General features: G+C 57.3%; 1 protein-coding gene across 1 annotated transcript; it reads left to right on the top strand.

Annotated features, from left to right (window-relative positions):
* The first annotated feature begins 456 nt into the window (after positions 1–456).
* Positions 457–11,960, top strand: SPDEF (SAM pointed domain containing ETS transcription factor). Its single transcript, XM_007972881.3, has 5 exons — positions 457–3,250; positions 6,105–6,302; positions 7,738–7,785; positions 7,904–8,050; positions 8,854–11,960. Exons 1-5 carry the CDS (start codon positions 2,815–2,817, stop codon positions 9,030–9,032), a joined length of 1,008 nt encoding a protein of 335 aa, XP_007971072.1. The 5' UTR covers positions 457–2,814; the 3' UTR covers positions 9,033–11,960.
* Positions 11,961–12,028: the final 68 nt, after the last annotated feature.

The following is a 12,028-nucleotide window of genomic DNA, read 5'->3' as shown; positions in this document are numbered from 1 at the left end:
CATTATATCCCTTCCTGGCAAATGCTGCCACCTGCCCTGCCCATTCATCTCCACCGACCCCTCACACCACCATGCCTGAAACACAGAAGCTGCCTCCCGTCCTACCTGTGACTGAGGCCAAGCAAACAGGAGGGCCGCAAGGGAAGCGAGTTCTGCTTCTTGGAAAAGCTTCTGTCTCCCTGGCATGGTGCCCAGGGTGTTGGCAGAGACTGTCCTAACGTGGCAGGCATGGGGGCTCTGGGGATGTGGACGGGGCGGGAGGCAGGCAGGGGGTGATGAAGGAGGGGTGGGGGGCTGCAGGGGGGAGTCCCCAGGGGTGGAGCCACCTAGCGGGTAGGGCATGGGCACCGGCCAGGGTGGGGCCCAGGGGCAGAGCGAGCTGTTGGCCCTGCCTGAGTAAATAATGTGAGCCCACAGCACACACGAGTGTTTGCACAGAAGGACTTGACATGATTCCAGGTCTGCCCTCTGTCCCCCACATCCCCAGCCCCGCCTTGGTCTCTGCCCACCCCACCCCACCCTGACCTTTCCTTCCTTGTCACTTAAAGGAGCCCTTGAATGGGAGAGTTGAAATCAAAGGGAACACCCTTCCCTCCTGCTGGCATTTTCTCCCCCACAGGAAGCTGCAGGGCTGCCATGTAACACTGGGAAGGTTGCACTGTACAAGGAGGGTGGGCAGAGGGAGCTGAAATTCTACCCGGGCTCCATTCGTCAAACTATGCTATCCAGGGGGAAGGGATGTCATTTTCTCAGTTGTGTGAAATTAAATGGGCTAGCTGTGGCCCTACGAAGTGGAGGTGTCTTGCAAACTGGCTTCTTTCCCTTGTCCCACCTGCAGAAGCAAATGCCAGCTGCATACGGAGGCTGTGCGGGTCAGTCCCACAGGGTAACTGGTAACTGGAGATGGATCAGGGAGCCCCCTTCCCCGCCCACTGTCCCAGTAGGGCCTTTAGAGAGGATTTCAGTGCTTTGATTAAAGCCTTCCCCTACACTGGCCAGTTGCCTTTAAAGCAGAGATCCTCAAATTTGAACATGCGTGAGAATCACCCAGAGGCCAGTTAAACTAGACTGCAGAGTCTCCCCCAGAGCTGCTGATTCAGTGGTTCTGAAGTACCTGAGAATCCAGGTTTCTAGCAAGCTCCCAGGTGGCACTGGTTCTGCTGGCCCAGACAGCACATTTTGAGAACCACCACCTGAAAATATAAATAACCCTTGAGAAAGGACACAAATTAACTTGCCCTTAACAGGTTGATCTGCTCCTTTCCTCCTCCCTAACTGGTTCTCTGTATTATTAGGAGTGTATATCTGTTGGTAATCGTCTGCCTCTGGCTTGATGTATTCTTTGTTTTGTTGTTGTTGTTGTTGTTGTTGAGACAGAGTTTTGCTCTGTCGCCCAGGCTGGAGTGCAGTGGCACGATCTCGCCTCACTGCAGCCACCTCCTGCGTTCAAGCCTCCGGAGTAGCTGAGACAGGAGAATCAGGCACCCACCACCTGCCCAGCTAATTTTTGTATTTTTAGTAGGGACGGGGTTTCACCATGTTGGTCAGGCTGGTCTCAAACTCCTGGCCTCAGGTGATCCGCCCGCCTCAGCCTCCCAAAGTGCTGGGCTTACAGGCATGAGCTACTGCGCCAGGCCTGTCTTGATGTATTCTTAAGTCTCAGGTCCCCACATCATTACCATCCCAGAATATCCTGGGGTATCAGTGCTTGCGCACCTCTCCAGTCCCCCTTCTCACCAAAACTGTGCACTCTGATGGGGGTTCAGGGAAAAGGGCCTGGGCAGCCCTTGGGGAACCCGTGGGGAGCAAGGCCTCTGACTGCTTGTGTTGAGAGGCCAGATGGTTCCCCCTGGAGGGCCTTGGGGCAGCAGTGAGGAGCAGGTGGCTGAGTTGCTAAGGGTTTTAGGTGTTTCCTGGAGCCCTGCCCCATCTCGCCACCACCGCTGCTCCCCCTGGAAAGCCTGGCATGTGGCACTGCCTCCGGGTGGCCACATGCTCCTCCAGGCATCGGGGATAGTAGAGGGCTCTGGGAGCTGGAAGGGGCCCTGGGGGCAGCACCTTCCAAGGGAGGATAAGGGGAGGTGGGTACCATGCACCAACCCAGGGTATGGGGAGACGCACACCCGTGAGCTCTTGCTCAGAGGCCACCTCGAGAGTGCTGAGTTTACTTAGATCCCCCAGATAGCCCCGTGGGAGGGCAAGGGCTGGCCAACTGCCCAGCGTGTGGAAGGGTTTCTACCCCATCACACCCCCGCCTTGTTCCTCTCTTCTTTCCCCTGCTGGTGAAGATGATGGCCACCTTTAGGATGGTGGCCTCTGCCTGCCACCTCCACTCCTATCCTTGTCAAGGGCAGAAGAAAAACAAGCTTTGCTACAGCAGGAAAGATGTGGACATTGAGGGCCCCTTGTCCCCACCTCAGTTTGTTCATCCGCCAAATGGGGCAATCATGCCTTCCATTGTGAGGGCTGAATGAGGTCAGGAACCTCAGAAGGCTGTTTTAAGCACAGTATGTGTGGAGCTTTGCTGTTCCCAGCCAGCCTGGCTTCCTTGGGGATCGAGGGAGCGATCCATTTCCAGTCCTGCGCCCACTCCTACCTCGCTGTCTTTCCCAGACAGAAGGCCTGTCTGCCCAACCATGTCCTGGCTGCCCAGTGACCCGGAAGCCCCGAACTCTGTCCCAGGCCCAGCCCACTGTCCACAGGGCCCCTCATCCCCATAACCAGCTTAGCGGCCCCCACAGGGATGGAGAAGCCGTCAAACCTGAGTCCTCTTTCATTTCCGTAGACACAGCCGCCAGCCCGAACAGCAGCGGCATGGGCAGCGCCAGCCCGGGTCTGAGCAGCGTGTCCCCCAGCCACCTCCTGCTGCCCCCCGACACAGTGTCGCGGACAGGCTTGGAGAAGGTGGCAGCAGGGGCAGTGGGTCTCGAGAGACGGGACTGGAGTCCCAGTCCACCCGCCACGCCCGAGCAGGGCCTGTCCGCCTTCTACCTCTCCTACTTTGACATGCTGTACTCCGAGGACAGCAGCTGGGCAGCCAAGGTGCCTGGGGCCAGCAGTAGGGAGGAGCCGCCTGAGGAGCCTGAGCAGTGCCCGGTCATTGACAGCCAAGCCCCAGGGGGCAGCCTGGACTTGGCGCCCGGCGGGCTGACCTTGGAGGAGCACTCGCTGGAGCAGGTGCAGTCCATGGTGGTGGGCGAAGTGCTCAAGGACATCGAGACGGCCTGCAAGCTGCTCAACATCACCGCAGGTGAGCCCTCTCCCTGTGCCCGCTTCCGTAAGCGGGGTTGCAGGCAAGGCTGAGGTCGCTGGGGTGGGTCGGGGTACTGCTGGATGGACTCTGGCCACCTCTGGCCCAGCCACGGGCAACTTCAGGGATGCTGGCACTTCTATACAGTCAGCTGTGAGCCAGGGCTGGGAAGGTTTCTATCCATCTCTAGTGTCCCAACCATGCCAGCCTAGTGTCCCCACTGGTAGGTGCTGAATGATATGAATTCAAGCTCTGTGCCCCCCCCACCTCCTCTTGGACTCCGCTCTCCCCTCATTCACTCTGCTCCAGCCACACTGGCCTCTTTGTTCCCACAACACTCACTACGCTGCTGCTTCTTCAGCCTAGAACGCTCTTCCCCCAAATATCTGCGTGGCTCACTTCCTTCAGGTCTTGGCTCAGATGGCACCATCCGTCTGAGGCCTTCCCTGACCCCTCCATTAAAATTGCTGCCCATGAGCACAGGACATGGTAAAGAAAACAAACAAAAAATGGAAAAAAAAAAAAAAAAAAGAAAGAAAGAAAAAAGAAAGAAGAAAAATTTCTAAAATTTCTGCCCACACGCCTACGTCCTGTTCCCACCTGCTTCCTCTCAGCACTTACTCTCCTCAGTCGTGCTGCACCATATCTATTGACCTCGCTCACTCTCTGTGTCCTCTACTGGAATGTACACTCCACAAAGGCAGGGATTTTCATGTGTTTTGTTCACTCCATCCCCAGATGCTAGGATAGCACCTTGAACATAATTGATGCTCAATAAACAGTTGTTCAATAAGAAGCATTTCTTCCTCCTTCTTCCTTCTTCCTTCTTCCTTCTTTCTGAGATGGAGTCTCGCTCTGTTGCCCAGGCTGGAGTGCAATGGCACAATCTCGGCTCACTGCAAGCTCTGCCTCTGGAGTTCATGCAATTCTCCTGCCTCAGCCTCCCGAATAGCTGGGACTACAGGCGCCCGCCACCACTCCCAGTTAATTTTTGTATTTTTAGTAGAGACGGGGTTTCACCGTGTTAGCCAGGATGGTCTCCATCCCCTGACCTCGTGATCTGCCCACCTCGGCCTCCCAGAGTGCTGGGATTACAGGCCTGAGCTACCGCGCCCGGCCTCTGTTTTTTTTTTTTTGACAGGATCTCGCTCTATCACCAAGGCTGGAGTGCAGTGGCATGACCTCAGTTCACTGCCACCTCCGCCTCTGGGTTCAAGCGATTCTCCTGCCTCAGCCTCCTGAGTAGCTGGGATTACAGGTGCCCATCACCACACCCAGCTAATTTTTGTATTTTTAGTAGAGACAGGGGTATCACCATGTTGGCCAGGCTGGTCTCGAACTTCTGACCTCAGGTGATCTGTCTGCCTTGACCTCCCAAAGTGCTGGGATTACAGGCATGAGCTACCTCTCTGGGCCAAAAAGCAGTTCCTAATATGCCAAGCCTTATTCTAGGACTGGGGAATTGAGTGGTGAACAGAACACAAAGTCCCTGTGTTCGTAGGGCTGACATTATAGTGAGGGAAACAGATCACAAATAAATAGAGAAATGTGTCACTGGTCTGGTGGGATGGAAGGCCCTGATGAGGAGGGGACCTCCCAGGGCCTGGCATACATGTGTCTGTCAGCCAGACCTGGAAGGCGTGATTATGGAGCTGATGCTGTGGGCGGTGGGGCTGCTGAGTCTCTAGTCCTCTGTCCTGCCGTCACCTCTCCAGCTTCAGGCAGGCCTGACCCTTGTCCCTCGGTCTTCAGGCCCTGACATTGCAGCACTCAACTCTGTGCACCTTTCCCTGGGAAGCAGGGGTCTTCACGCATTCCTCAGGCCTGGCCCCTGGCCCCAAAGCTGCCCCGTTGATGTCCTCATTTGAAGCTGCTCCTGCCGATGCCCCAGTCCTCCAGTTTCCCAATGCCCATGCCAGGCTGACTCCAGGAGTTCTCCCACAGACCTCCTCCCCACCCACAGGACTAGGGAAGGGAGGGCCCTGCTCCCTGAACAATGGGAACAGGAACAAATGGCTTTGACCTCGGGGAGGAAAACGGGCTTATTAAGTGAGGGCAGCCCAGCCTGCAGGTCACTCAGCTAGGACACTGGCTGGACCATGGTGTTTACTTGGAGGCCTTATTGTGACCATGCCCACCAGCCTATCCCCCACCTGTAGGCCTATGAGGCTCACCCCAGGGGAGCACCCCAGGGGGATATCTAGGACCTAGCCGAGGGCTCCCCACCTGGCCTCTGGGGCCTGTGGCTGCCCCATGACCACCCTGTGCCCTGCCATTTACTTATTTAACACGTGCACGGAGCAGCTCCTGTGTGTCCAGCCCTTTATTCCCTGGAGGACAAGGGGATAGAGTGCCCTGTGCCTCAGTCTCCTCATCTGTAAGATACAGGGGCTGGAGGGAATGGTGGGGTTCTAAGACTAATTCCCAGATAGGTGTTTCTCTGGTTCCTTGAGGGGTTTGGGAAAGGCAAGAAGTACCTGATGGAGAAGCCCAGGCGTTTCCGGTAGAGTGTCACTGTCCCTCCGGGGCTGGGGCTCCCTCGAAAGGTCCTTTGGAGAGGCTGGAGGGATCTGGGAGGACCCAAGGCCTGAGTGAGGCGGGCAGTACAGATGCACCAGGTTACCCTGCCCTGAACCAAGTTCATTTTTTAGGGCCCTGGTTCCTTCCTCTCGCCCCACTCTCTTCTTGGGTACCCACTTCCACAGGGGCCCTCAGGGGCTGACCTACCCCCACCCCCAGGAGTACAAGGTTTCAGGCCACAGGTTCCCGTGGGTGCCCCGTCACAGCAGGGGGGGCCATATTTGGGGTGGTGCTCTCAGGCCGCCCCTGAGCTGAGGGGATGCCTCTTGCCCAGATCCCGTGGACTGGAGTCCCGGCAATGTGCAGAAGTGGCTCCTGTGGACAGAGCACCAATACCGGCTGCCCCCCGTGGGCAAGGCGTTCCAGGAGCTGGCGGGCAAGGAGCTGTGCGCCATGTCGGAGGAGCAGTTCCGCCAGCGCTCGCCCCTGGGTGGGGATGTGCTGCACGCCCACCTGGACATCTGGAAGTCAGGTAGGATGTGGCGTGGGTGGGAGCAGCCCCTCCCAGGCTCCAAGCCAGGGACAAGATGCTGGCCAGGCGTTTGCCCTCTGCTGGGGCAGCAGCCCCTTGGCCCCCAGCTGGACTCCACTCTGAATCTCAGCCCCAGTTTCAGCTGCCTCCTGGATCCTGGTGCACTCCTCACCCCAACCCACTCCCAGTCCTGGTCAAGGCCCCAGAGCTTTGGGACAGAGCACCTGGGAGGTTAAAAGGTAGAAGTCAGACTGTGAGGATGCAGGGTGTCAGAGCTGGGGACAGCCGTGGACACTAGGAAGTCCTTTTTCCTTTTAAAATTTTGTTTTTCCTTGTTTTTTGTTTGTTTGTTTGTTTTTTTATTAAATAAGTAATAAATGTGCATGTTATAAAATAGACCATAGTGAAAAGTAGTGTACCATAAACAGTTTCTCCCTCCTGCTCCCCAGCTTCCAACCCCCTCCCTAGACGCAACCGCTCTTACCAGTTTCTTGAGTATCTCTCCAGGGAAAGTCTATGAATATTCAAGCACATACACATATATGCAGTTCTTCTTCTTCTTCTTTTTTTTTTTTTTGACATAAATAGTAGCAGAGTATTACACTGCTCTGCACACCACAGTATGTCTTGGGTATTGCCCCTGTCAGTCTGTACACAGCGGCCCTGCTTTAATTTTAGTTTTTGTTTTTTGAGACAGGGTCTTACTCTGTTGCCCAGGCTGGAGTACAGTGGCACAGTCACAGCTCACTGTAGCCTCGACTTCCTGGTTTCACTGGATCCTCCCACCCCAATCTCCTGAGTAGCTGAGTCTACAGGTGCACCACCACACTGCTCACTTTTGTATTTTTTGGTAGAGACGGGTTTTCACCATGTTGGCCAGGCTGGTCTCAAACTCCTGGGCTCGAGCAGTCCACCCACCTTGGCCTCCTGAAGTGCTGGGACTACAGGCGTGAGCCTCCGCGCCCGGCCTGCCCTAAGTTTCTAATGGCTGCATGTCAGCCCCTGAGTGTCTAAACTGTCTCAATCTCACTGGGCACCCACTGCTGCCTGCACAGGGCCGGGTGCTTTGGAGGAGATGGTGCCTGCTCAATGAGTCAAGGAGTAAGAAGCAGGGCCCACTCATATGACCCTGTCAGAGACCAGTGCCCTGCCCCAGCCCCGGCAAGCCCCCATGTCAGATGTCCTCATCTGAACAAGCGGATGCATGCAAGCCCTCTATGGCCCCTCCCAGCTCTGAAATCCTGAATTTTCTTCCAGGAAGCAGCTTCTTGTAACCAGCTTGCCTCCCCAGGTTGGCAGGAGGCAGGGACTGTGGCAGGGAGCCTCAGGGGCAACCCCCAGCCACAAAGGGGCTCCTGTGGCCCCACAGTCCCACCCAAACGCCTCCCCTCCTCCACCTCTCCTGGGTCCCCAACCCCCTCTCCTTGCCCTGCAGCGGCCTGGATGAAAGAGCGGACTTCACCTGGGGCGATTCACTACTGCGGTGAGCCAGGCAGGGGCCGGGCGGGGGCGGGGGCTCGGGTGGGGTGGAGGGGTGGCTGCCACTGAAGCAGGGACTGGCCTCCCCTTCCCACTCACTGCCACCCTCCCTGGCCACCCAGCCTCGACCAGTGAGGAGAGCTGGACCGACAGCGAGGTGGACTCGTCATGCTCCGGGCAGCCCATCCACCTGTGGCAGTTCCTCAAGGAGCTGCTACTCAAGCCCCACAGCTATGGCCGCTTCATTAGGTGGCTCAACAAGGAGAAGGGTGAGCAGGGTGCCCAAGGGGCACTGCAGGGCCAGTGAGCATGGAGGTTGTGGGGGCTCCTGCCAGGCACTGTGCATGGGGGCAGGGGCGGGCAGGGGGTGAAGCTGATCTCCACCTTTGTCCTGGATGCCAAATACGCAGCTTTCATGAGATGGCCCTGGGGGGTCTGTGTGCAATTTGTGTCCATATCTGTCTCCTGCTAGACTCTGTCTCACTTAGGAGCTTAGTACAGCACAGCTCCTGGAATGAGCTCCGAATCGACTCTCCCTCCACCGTCTCGTATTAATTAATCCCGCCAGAAAGGGCTGCGCAGGTCAAAACTGCCTGGGAATAGCAAAGATGTTGTTTCAGGCTTGGGAACTACAGGGACACCTGTAATGGGGGAGGAGTGCTCTTGCCAAGTGAGCCGTGGGCACTGCTGGGAGCCACACAGGACTTTGGATTAGGGCATGCAAACCCCACACAGGAGCAGGGGCTGGCAAGGGCCAGGCCCGCAGGGCCCCAGGGAACCCACTAAGGTACACAGACTCACCTGTGCCAGGAGGTTTGTGACTCCAGAGTATTCTCTGCCATTCACTGGGGCCTGTGGCACCTGCTTTGCACACATCTCTTTACCCTCACCGCAACTGCACCTTGGGAGTAAGCATTCGGGTCCCTGGTCACCCCGCCCCACCCGAGCAGAAGGAGGCCTCTGCACGGGGTCTCTTGGTTCGCCATGAGGCTGGCCTGGTGGTCTGCGTCTTTCTCCTTCCTGCCGACTCACTCATACCGCTGGCTCTCTCGGGGCCCTCCTACTCTTCCAGGCATCTTCAAAATTGAGGACTCAGCCCAGGTGGCCCGGCTGTGGGGCATCCGCAAGAATCGTCCCGCCATGAACTATGACAAGCTAAGCCGCTCCATCCGCCAGTATTACAAGAAGGGCATCATCCGGAAACCAGACATCTCCCAGCGCCTTGTCTACCAGTTCGTGCACCCCATCTGAGTGCCTGGCCCAGGGCCTGAAACCCGCCCTCAGGGGCCTCCCTCCTGCCTGCCCTGCCTCAGCCAGGCCCTGAGCTGGGGGAAAATGGGCAGTCTGCTCTGCTGCTCTGACCTTCCAGAGCCCAAGGTCAGGGAGGGGCGGCCCGCTGCTCTCAGGGGGATTTGGGCCCTCTGGGGCCTTTGGGACCCCAGGGCAGGGGTGCTTCCTCCTCAGGCCCAGCTGCTCCCCTGGAGGACAGAGGGAGCCAGGGCTGCTCCTCAACAAAGGACCCCTCCACCTGCCTCTGACCCCAGCATTTCCAGAGCAGAGCCTACAGAAGGGCAGTGACTCAGCGAAGGCCACAGGCAGTCCAGGGCTCTCTCTGCTCCATCCCCCTGCCTCCCAATCCCCACCACACCTGGCGTGGTGCAGGGAGACATCTGCACCCCTGAGTTAGGGAGCTGGGAGTGCCCCCGGGAATGGAAAATAAAGATACTAGAGAACTGACATGTCCCCAGTGTCTGTGCAGTGAATGGCACAGCCCCGAGGTCATCAATGGTCAAATGTGGTTGTGGTCACAGGGCCTGGAGTAGTCAAGGGAGGCTTTCTGGAGGAGGTGGCTTTGGGCTGAGCCTAAAGGGAAAGGGATAATTGACTGGTAGATGCTTCTGGGAGAGAGATAGTGAGGCTTCAAAGTCAAGGAGGGACTAGAACAGCTACCTTATCTTCCCTATCCCTGTTCGGGCTGAGAGGCGGGTGGTAAGGCTGGTGTTAAGAGGTTCTTCATGCAGGACCCGAATGGGGAAGGTATCTTTCGCATCCTTTTGCTCTGTTGCAGAGCAGGGCTTTGCAGCTAACAGGGTGGAAGAGAGGTTGGTCAGCTCCCGTTTCTGTTTCCTGAAGGCCTCAGCAGTACCATCTGTGAAAATGTGAGCTCCTGTGAGTGGGTGTGAGACCACCATGCATGATGGAAGAGGGTGTGCATTGGTGTCTGTGGGCATGCTGGGGGTGACCAGGACCTGCCACCCACTCTCCTGGGCAAAGCAACTCATCCAGCTTCCTCCCACTTCCCTCACATTTATCACCCGGCTCAGTGTCCTTATGGTCTACTGTGTGCCAGGTGCTTTGTCATTTATCTTCCCAACAAAACTATGAAGTAGGGGCTCCTCCCCCATTTTGCAGATGATGAAACCGAGGCTCAGAGTGCTTCAGTGACTTGCTGATGGTCACACAGCTGATTGACAGAATAACTCATACCTGTCTTTCCACAAGAACAGGGCCCTCTCTGCCCCTCCAGCCCTCCGGCTTCCTGACTGGTCAGCACCCTTGGTCCTCTTTCACCCTTATCCTCTGAGGCCTGGCTTCCAGGAAACAGCAGGGGAGCCAGCACCACCCAGACCACCAAGGGTTAAATGCTACCCTGTACTGCTGCCTTCTGCCCGCAGCAATTTTGTTGTCCAGAAGAAAGTTTGCTCCTAGCAGTGAGCAAATAGCACCTTGGCATCTGTCAGCTGGGCTTGCACTGCAGGGAGGAGGGGGCCCTGCCCCAGGCCTGTGCCTCGCTGGGCCCCTGCTGTCTCTCACTGCCTTGGAGGGAGGAGTGCCGGGGGGAGCCTGGGACCCTGGCCAGAACCAGGCTCTGCTGAACTGGTTTTGTCTCCAGCCAGCCTGGCCTGCTCCTGACTGAGTCCCTGGAGCCACTTGCTTGTCTGTCCCCGGCTGGGCCTGGGCCTCAGATCTCAGTCAGGGTTTGGACAAGAGGATAGGTATGGGCAGTAGAGGCTGGGAGTACAAAGCTGGAGCAGCTCTGGACAGGGTAGATGTGGGGGCCCGGGTGAAGCAGCTCCCTGCCCATGAACCTTGGCAGGCACGCGCCCATCCAGTGACACCTTGTGAGCTGGCAGCGACCTGCAGATTCCTCTCCCTCCTCCAAACACCTCCCCAGCAGAACCCCACCTGGCTGGGTATTCGCTGACCCTTCTCCATGGGGGCCCCACCCTCAGGGCTCCCCATCACTAAATGGAACATCCTGTGCAGATAAGACGATACAACAACCTTTTGTCTTTATTTGAAGATTTCTCTGTTTGGCTGAAACCAGGCTTCACATGGAGGTAGGTTTGGAGGAGTAAGGAAGATGGGGTGGCTGATAGCTTCAATCTCCATCTCAACCTTTTTCCCTGCCTGGCACACGCTGAGGCTGGGGCACGGGGTGTCAGGGAGGGGCTGGGGTATATTTGTCCTGAGTAATGGGCTTGTGTGACGGCCCTGCCAGGCTGCCAGGGCCAGAGGACCCTCAGAGAGACATCTCACCAGACTGGGGAAGCTGAGACCCGGGTGAGGGTGGGAACACAGTGAGCTGATGGCAGAACTGGGACTGGCCCTTGGACTCCTGCACTGCCCCAGAAGAGATCCCCAGAGGCTGGGGTGCAGGGGGAGTCAGGGAGCTGGAGCAAGAGCTGGGCCTGGGGCTGGAAGAACAGCTGAGAACCCAGAGCTCTGGTCCTGCCTATGCCCCTGAGAAATTCTCCCCAAGGAGCCCTCCCACGGGTCCCACACAGAAATGCCTTCAAAGCCAGGCTGGGTGCAGGAAGGTGTGGCACGGCCCAACGTCACCACACAGGGAGCTTGGCACTGTGGACAACCAGGAACCACGGGCCTCAGCGATCATTTTTAGAATTCTGCTTTAAAAAGCAAAACCTATTTGAGAGCTTCATTCACTCTTAATCCATGAGTGTGGAACCCTGAATGCCCCAGCTCTCCTGGTCAGGGCCTGTCACCAGGCACCCGGAACCTGAATGGGCCAGAGCTCCAGGAGCCTCCAGTATCACCCTCCCCAGTCCAGACAAGACCCAGGCCCCTGCAGGGCGAAGGGACCAGGCCTCAGTGGCCCAGTCTATGGATGGTCGGCCAGGACAGCACCCAGCCCTGCTCAGGCACCACCCCTACCCTCCTGCATCCCAACCACAAATAGCTCTCAGAGGGCTCAGAAACCCCCAGGACTGAAGAAGGCGCACAAG

Source organism: Chlorocebus sabaeus, chromosome 17 (assembly GCF_047675955.1).
Source record: "Chlorocebus sabaeus isolate Y175 chromosome 17, mChlSab1.0.hap1, whole genome shotgun sequence".
Taxonomy (NCBI): Eukaryota; Metazoa; Chordata; class Mammalia; order Primates; family Cercopithecidae; genus Chlorocebus; species Chlorocebus sabaeus.
This window is presented reverse-complemented; position numbering and strand designations above follow the sequence as displayed.